We start from the raw sequence: 7,943 nt of genomic DNA, 5'->3' as shown, positions 1-7,943 counted from the left end.
ACACATAGATCCTTTTCTAAAATAGACCATATTTTATGCCACAAAGCAACTCTTAGCAAATACAAAAAAAATAGAGACAATACCTTGCATTCTATCATATCATAATGGAATGAAATTAGAAATCAATAATAAAATAAAAAATAGAAACTACTCTAATACCTGGATATTAAATAATAAATTATTGAATGAACAATGGATAGCAGAAGAAATCAGGGATGAAATTTTAAAAAATACTTGGACATAAATGAGAATAATGATACAATGTATTAAAATCTCTGGGACACTATGAAGTTGGTTCTAAGAGGAAAGTTCATTGCATTGAACTCATTCACTGAAAAGTCACCAAATAAATAACCTAACATTACATCTGAAAGCCCTAGAAAAAGGAGAACAAATCAATTCCCAAAGCAGAATACAGAAATAATTAAGATCGGAGCTGAAATCAATGAAATTATAACTAAAAAGATCCAAAAATCAACAAAACAAAAAGTAGATTCTTGGAAAATAAATAAATAAAATTGATAAATTCTTAGCCAAGCTAACAAAGATAATGAGAGAAAATTCAAATTACTAAAATTTGTGATGAAAAAGAAAATATCACAATAGACACTACTGTAACACAGAAGATAATCAGAAACTATTTTGAAAATTTATACTGTAATAAAATAGAAAATCTTGAAAAATTTTCTAGAGAAATGAGACCTACCCAAATTGAATCAAGAGGACATAGAGAGGTCGCTCTGGGCGCGCGTGTGGAGACGTCTGTGGCGTTGGCGGCGGTGGTGGCCCCTGGGGCCTGAGAAGGTGGTGTGGCTGCGGGTTTTGCCCAGGGAGCGAGTTCGGGGCTGTTTCTTGGCCGGCTTCACGGGGACGCCACTGATCAGCGCCGGATGTGACCTTCTTGGACGATTCAAGTTCTTAAAAAGTTTCAGTGTACATTTGAGGTGGCTGTTTATACAAAGGAAGCACTGGGACTTGTGGCTACCTTCAAGAATAAAAAAATAGAAAATGGAACAACCATGTGTGTTATGTGAGGAAGAACAGGATCCAGAACCACAGAGCATAAAAGGAACCAAACAAATAGATGATGAAGATGCTGAACTGATCTTTGTTGGGGTGTCTTCAAATTCAAAACCAGTTGTTTCAAATATTTTGAATAGAGTGACCCCAGAAGAAAAGATACTGTTCGTAGATTGCAGCCTACAAGTCATGTGACCCCTTCATCAGAAACAGTGACTATGTTGCCAGTATCTCAATCTGAATCAAGATCAACAGATAGTCCTATTATTATTGAGCCTTCGTCTAAGCCTGATGATAAAAGTAATTCACCAAAAGTTGTGCCTAGTAGCTCTTCAGAATCATGTTCTCCTGTGGTTACCCTCACAAGTTCATTGCATCATCCAGTGAAAGCAGCACTTTCAGAAGGAGGTATGAATGAAAGTACTTGTATATCAAAGCGGTGTTCCAATTCTGAAGTAATTAGCATAAATCCCAAAAATCCTAAACTCAGTGATGGAATCACAGGAGGAGGATATTCTTTAACTTTGTCCCCTCCAAGTGTTTTTAATAATAATAATCCTCAGCAGAGTACATCCAATGATGTCCATACCTCAGTAAGCCATGTTCAGAATGTATTATCTTTTCCCACAGCTTTTCCAAAGGACAGTCTCCATTTAAAGCCTATAACTATAAATCCTGATAGGGAAAATGGGTTGGCAAAAACAGAATTTTCAGATCTAGCAAGTCAAAATAAGACCTTTGATCCCAAGAAAGGGAATTTGATTCTATTACTTAGTGACTTTTACTATGGACAACATCAAGGAGATGGGCAGCCAGAACAGAAAACTCACACAACCTTTAAATGCCCCAGCTGTTTGAAAGTTCTAAAAAATGTTAAGTTTATGAATCACGTGAAGCACCATTTGGAACTTGAGAAGCAGAGGGGTGACAGCTGGGAAACCCACACTACCTGCCAGCACTGCCATCGGCAGTTTCCCACTCCCTTCCAACTACAACGTCACATGGAAAGTGTACACACTCCACAGGAGCCCTCTGCTGTCTGTAAAATTTGTGAGTTGTCATTTAAAACAGATCAGATTCTTTTAGAACACATGAAGGACAATCATAAGCCTGGGGAAATGCCCTATGTGTGCCAGATTTGCAGTTTCAGATCATCAGCCTTTGCTGATGTGGAAACACATTTTAGAACATACCATGAAAACACTAAGAATCTACTTTGTCCTTTTTGTCTCAAAATTTTCAAAACTGCAACACCATATATGTGTCATTATAGGAGGCACTGGGAAAGGAGTGTTCACCAGTGTTCTAAATGTCGGCTACAGTTTTTAACTTTCTTTTTTTTTTATTTTTTTCCATACTACTTTCTTTGTTTCTTTTTCAAGTAAAAAAAAACTCTATATTTTTATGAAACTTGATGAACAACCATACTCCAAACTGTACAGATACCAGAAATACATAGTTATCAAAAGTGCACACACTTCCTCTGGCCTCTCCAGCACCTTTGGCTTCCTAGGCTTGGTCTTCTTTGGCATCTTCATCCTCAGCACGTTGTCACAATCTTTGCCAATCTCAGCTTTTACCTGTTCTTTTGTTGTTGTTGTTTATAAAATAAATGACAGTGGAATGCATTACAATTCTTATTATGCATATATACCACAATTTTTCATATCTCTGTTTGTAATATAAAGTATATTGACACCCAATTCGTGTCTTCATACATGTACTTTGGATAATGATGACCATCACATTCCACCATCCTTGCTAACACCCTGCCGGCTCCCTTTCCCTCCCTCCCCTCTGCCCTATCTAGAATTCATCTATTACTCCCATGCTCTCCCTTCTTACCACACTATGAGTCAGTTTTTAACTTTCAAGGAGAAAATGGAGCACAAGACCCAATGTCATCAAATGTTTAAGAAGCCTAAGCAACTAGAAGGATTGCCTCCTGAAACAAAAATTGTTATTCAAGTGTCACTGGAACCTGGTCAACCAGAATCAGTGAATGTAGCGTCTATTATTCTGAGTACAACTGATTCTGAACCATCTCCTCCCAAATCTAAAAATAGAATTTCCAAAAAATCTCATTAATTCTATTTTGGGAAACCAAAAGCAAATATTTCAGTTTGAATAGAAGAAAAAAACCCATGAAAACAAAAAATATAAACCATACATTATTCAGTAGCACCAAAAATAGTGAAACTAATGAATTGAGATTTAAGTTCATGCATAGGGTTTTAAAAATTTTTTCTTTCGTTCTTTTTTGTGGTGATGGGGATGAACCAGGACCTAGTATGTGCTGAGCAATTGCTCTACCACTGAGCCATGCACCACATTCCCACTCCCTGAATTTTGAGCTTTTATATGGTTTTTATATTAACTATCTGGTTCAACATATGAAAGGTGCTTGTATATGATGTTTGAGTGGGGGGGAAAAAAAGTGGAAGCCTATTTATTTTGTCAGTATTTTATGTTACTCCTAAGCTGGAGAGATCTTTCTTCTATATACAGAATTTGTAGAGGTTTTGAAGTATTTAATTTTATTTTTAAACTTTTTCTGTATATTACACATTTCACTGTTAACTCTAATCAGACTGCAATGACTTTGTTATGGCTTGATCCCTTTATTCATGAACTCTTAGAAGTGCCTGTGCAGTGTGAGTGTAAAATAATCTGGTTTTGAAAGCCTTAGTGTGATGTTGAAGGAGAAGCTGTGGCATGGATGGAGGTGAAGACTTATGTATAAGTTAGGCAAAAGAAAGTATTTGACCCCTTATCCCAGTTGAGGGATAGGCACATTCTAGTCTTGGAGCCAAGGCAGAAGGAACACAGCCTGAGAATGTCTTTGCCTAATAGAAGAACATCCCAAGGAAGCAAAATCATTCTTGAAAAATGTCTGCATTTGGTGAAGGACTCCTTCATATATTAAATAGCTGCTCAGTATCTTTAGCTTCATATGAAGCCACAACAGTAATTAGAATGGGAACCGGCCCCAATTAATTTCCTGTTGAGTGATCCAAAGGAGAATTTTTCATTCTGGCTAGAGGTTAGTGAAGAATGAATTCTCCTTGTCCTAATAAGCCACAGCAATAAAGCATGTTATAATTCCCGAGGAAAAGAAGCACTGGTATCTGAAGTTTGAACTGTACTGGACCCAGAGTTTCTGCTGAAAGGGGCCATACAAATGATGACTGTCCAGTTAATGGGCTGAGCTAAATTTAGTTCTTCCACTGATAAGCTGGAATGGGGGCTTGTCCAAGAAGGTACAGTGCACTAGGTACAGTGCACCAAAATAGCCCAGGGTGACTGATTAAAATTAAACCCATATGGGACTTTATATTTTTGAGCACATGTGTAACTTACCATAATTGAGTATATGAAGCTTGCAGTTCTGTGTCTTGGAAGTGAGTATATTACAGTTAGTAGGGTATTTTTTGTAGTATTTATAATTTCCTAACTGATTACACTAATGAATCTCTTTTTTATCATTTTTAAATTTGTTCTAGTTAGTTAAAATGGCCCAAATGTATTGTCTGTCCTTATCTGATAGATCCTCCTATTTAATCTCTAACTATACTAGGGAGGAACTTTTTCCATTTGCCCTCCCCAAAGGCTGTTTCATAGAACTGTGAAGTACTTTCTGAGCATTGGTTCCTAAACATCAGCAGCCTGAGCTGCTGTGAGTCCCCAGGGTTGTCTATCTCCCAGGGCTTGTTCTAGGGTCATCTCTTATTCATTACCCTCATCGAAGGTACCCAGCAGCCTCTGTTCATCAATCAAGGAATCTACTAGCATCCTAGCTGTAGACATAGGTCTAGAAAAGTCTTTTTCATTCTTCCCCTACTCCTTTATTCTCTCCTCAATCTAATTAAATTTTCTAACTTTCACAAAAAGCTGGGAAGAGGTAATCTTCAGGTCATAGTATTAGAATTTGGGGAAGAAGGACTAAAAATAATTAAAAGAGGTTGTTAGTAGATTTTGTTGTGTTTAATTGCTCCATGCTTGCTTATTTGATTAATTCATTCACACCTTGAACGGTTTGCTAGGTCTTTTCAGTTAGTTTGCTTGGGCCAAGGCATGTTACGAAAATTTTACCCTGAACCCTTTCTTTAGATATAAGAAAATGTGTGTGTATGTTTATGTGTATGACTGTCCCACTTGTTCTGGTGGAAATTCTTATTGTTTAAATCTGCAGACTTTTGTGTATTGTGTTTCTATGGTAAAAGTAAGAAATGTTCTAGTTGTAAATTTTAGTGATTGCTTACTGTTAGTGGCACTGTGAACTGTTGTTTGCTGTTTCACTAAAGCATGCTCCTAAGGAGTACAAATTGTCAGTTATTGCCAACTACAGGTTCCAGTGGTGTGGCCCCTGCCTACCTCCTCCCTCTTTCATTCTGTGATACAGCTCTACCATTTCCCTAATTGATATGCTGTTTTGATATAATGGCCTTGTTATTCCTTAAGCAAATCATATTTTTTCCTGATTTACAGGCTGCACATGCTATTCTCTTAGAACGCTTTCCCCTAGGCCTGCATGGCTTGCTACCTCACTGAACTGTTAACACTTCCTTTGGTTCTTAGAACTAGAAATCTCCCCCACATTTTTTGTAACCTTATTCTTTCTCCTTAAAGGCACTTTACCTCCCTCCCCCCACTTCTTTCTTCCCTCTCTAATATAGTTAAATTTCCTAGATTTTCACAAAAAAAGCTGGGAAGGAATCATTAAGGGCTTTGCTTCTCTCTTAGAATTGAGCTAGCTTGAGTCAATTTCTGTGCCTGCAACCAAAAGAAAGTTAATATAGTGAATTGAGTCAAAGGGATCTTTCTTTGTTTTTCTATTGATAGCTTATGATTTCAAGCAATTAAATTGAAGAGACCATCAAAAGCCTACCAACAAAGAGGAGCCCAAGACCAGACAAATTCTCAGTCAAGTTCTACCAGAGCTTCAAAGAAGAACTTACTGGAAAATGCCATAATATTATTATACTTTATGACTGGGTAATATTCTATTGTGTATAATATGTCAAAATACCAAAAAAAGAAGAGGTACACCTCAAATTATTCCATGAAATTGAAAAGAAACCCTTCCTAACTCATTCTATGAAGCTTATAAAACTCTGATACCAAAACCAGACAAACACACATTAAGGAAAGAAAATTTCAGATCCAAATCCCTGATGAAATTAGATTTAAAAATTCTTAATTAAAAAAACTGGCATATCACATACAAAAACACATTAAAAAGATAGTGCACCATGACCAAGTGGGGTTCATACTAGGATGGTTCAACATTCAGAAATCAATAGACGTAATTCCTCACATCAATGGACTTAAAGACAAGAATCATATGATTAACTCAATAGATGCAGAAAGAGCATTTGACAAAATTCATCATCCATTCATACTCAAAACACTAGAAAAACTAGGGATAGTAGGAACATACCCCAACATTGTAAGAGCTATCTATGCTAAGCCCAAGGCCAACATCATTCTAAATAGAGAAAAATTGAAACTGTTCCCTCTAAAAACTGGAAGAAGACAATGATGCCCTCTTTCACCACTTCTATTCAACACTGTCCTTAAAACTCTACCCAGAGCAATTAGGCAGAAGAAATAAATTAAAGGGATATGAACAGGAAAGAAGAGCCCAAAAATCCCTATTTGCTGAGACATGATTCTATACTTAGAAGATCCAGAAAATTTCTAGAACTCATAAATGAATTCAGCAAAGTAGTAGGTTATAAAATTAACATCCATAAATCAATTGCATTCCTATATATCAGTGATGAACCAACTGAAAGAGAAATTAGAAAAACTATATTCACAATAGTCTCAAAAAAAGTCAATGTAACAAAAGGCTAAAAGACCTACCTGTACAGTGAAAACTACAGAATGCTAAAGAAAGAAATTGAAGAAGACCTTAGAAGATGGAAAGATCTACCTTGCTCTTGGACAGGCAGAATTAACATTGTCAAAATGACCATACTACTAAAAGCACTATACAGATTTAATGCAATTACTATTAAAATTCCAATGACTTTCTTTATAGAAATAGAGAAAGCAGTCATGAAATTCATTTGGAAAAATAAGAAACCTAGAATAGCCAAAGGAATCCTCAGGAAAAAAAAAAGTGAAGCAGGAGGCCTCACAATACCAGACCTTAAATTATACTACAGAGCTATAGTAACAAAAATGGGACAGTACTGGCACCAAAGCAGACATGATGACCAATGGTATGGAATAGAAGACACAGACACAAACCCACATAAATACAGTTACCTCATACTACATCCATCTCATACTACATAAACGCACCATAAACATATGTTGGAGAAAAGATAGACTTTTCAACAAATGGTGCTAGAAAAACTATAAATCCATATGTACCAGAATGAAATTAGACCCCTATCTCTCACCCTGCACAAAACTCAATGCAAAATGGATCAAGGCCCCTGCACCTGGTAGAACAAAAAGTAGGCCCAATTCTCCATCATGTCAGCTTAGGAACTGAAGTCCTCAACAAGACTCCTAAAGAATAAGAAACAAAACCAAGAATCAATCAATGGGATGGTATCAAATTAAGAAGCTTCTTCATAGTAAAGGAAACAATCAAGAATGTGAACAGAGAGCCTACAGAATGAGAGAAAATCTTTGCCACCTGCACCCCAGACAGAGTATTAATCGCCAAGATATATAAAGAACTCAAAAAACTTAACACCAAAGAAAACAAATAACCCAACCAATAAATGGGCAAAGGAACTAAACAGGCATTCCACAGTAGAAGAAATACAATCCATCAACCAATATATTTAAAAATGTACAACATCTCTAGCAATTAGAGAAATGCAAATTAAAACTACACTGAGATTTCATCTAATTCCAGTCAGAATGAAAATTATCAAGAATACAAGTAACAGTAAATGTGG

The 7,943-nt window shown here is 36.4% G+C and overlaps 1 protein-coding gene across 1 annotated transcript; it reads left to right on the top strand.

The window, feature by feature from the left end:
* Nucleotides 1-751: 751 nt before the first annotated feature.
* Nucleotides 752-3,377, top strand: LOC101961103 (zinc finger protein 280B-like). Its single transcript, XM_078050174.1, is given in 3 exon segments — nt 752-1,168; nt 1,171-2,341; nt 2,877-3,377. Coding segments are annotated over 3 exon segments (1,563 nt in total). The 5' UTR covers nt 752-1,008; the 3' UTR covers nt 3,109-3,377.
* The last annotated feature ends 4,566 nt before the right edge of the window (nt 3,378-7,943 follow it).

Source organism: Ictidomys tridecemlineatus, chromosome 1, assembly GCF_052094955.1.
Source record: "Ictidomys tridecemlineatus isolate mIctTri1 chromosome 1, mIctTri1.hap1, whole genome shotgun sequence".
NCBI classification, from domain to species: domain Eukaryota; kingdom Metazoa; phylum Chordata; class Mammalia; order Rodentia; family Sciuridae; genus Ictidomys; species Ictidomys tridecemlineatus.
Note: the sequence above shows the minus strand (reverse complement) of the source record. Positions and strands in the feature narration are given on the sequence as shown.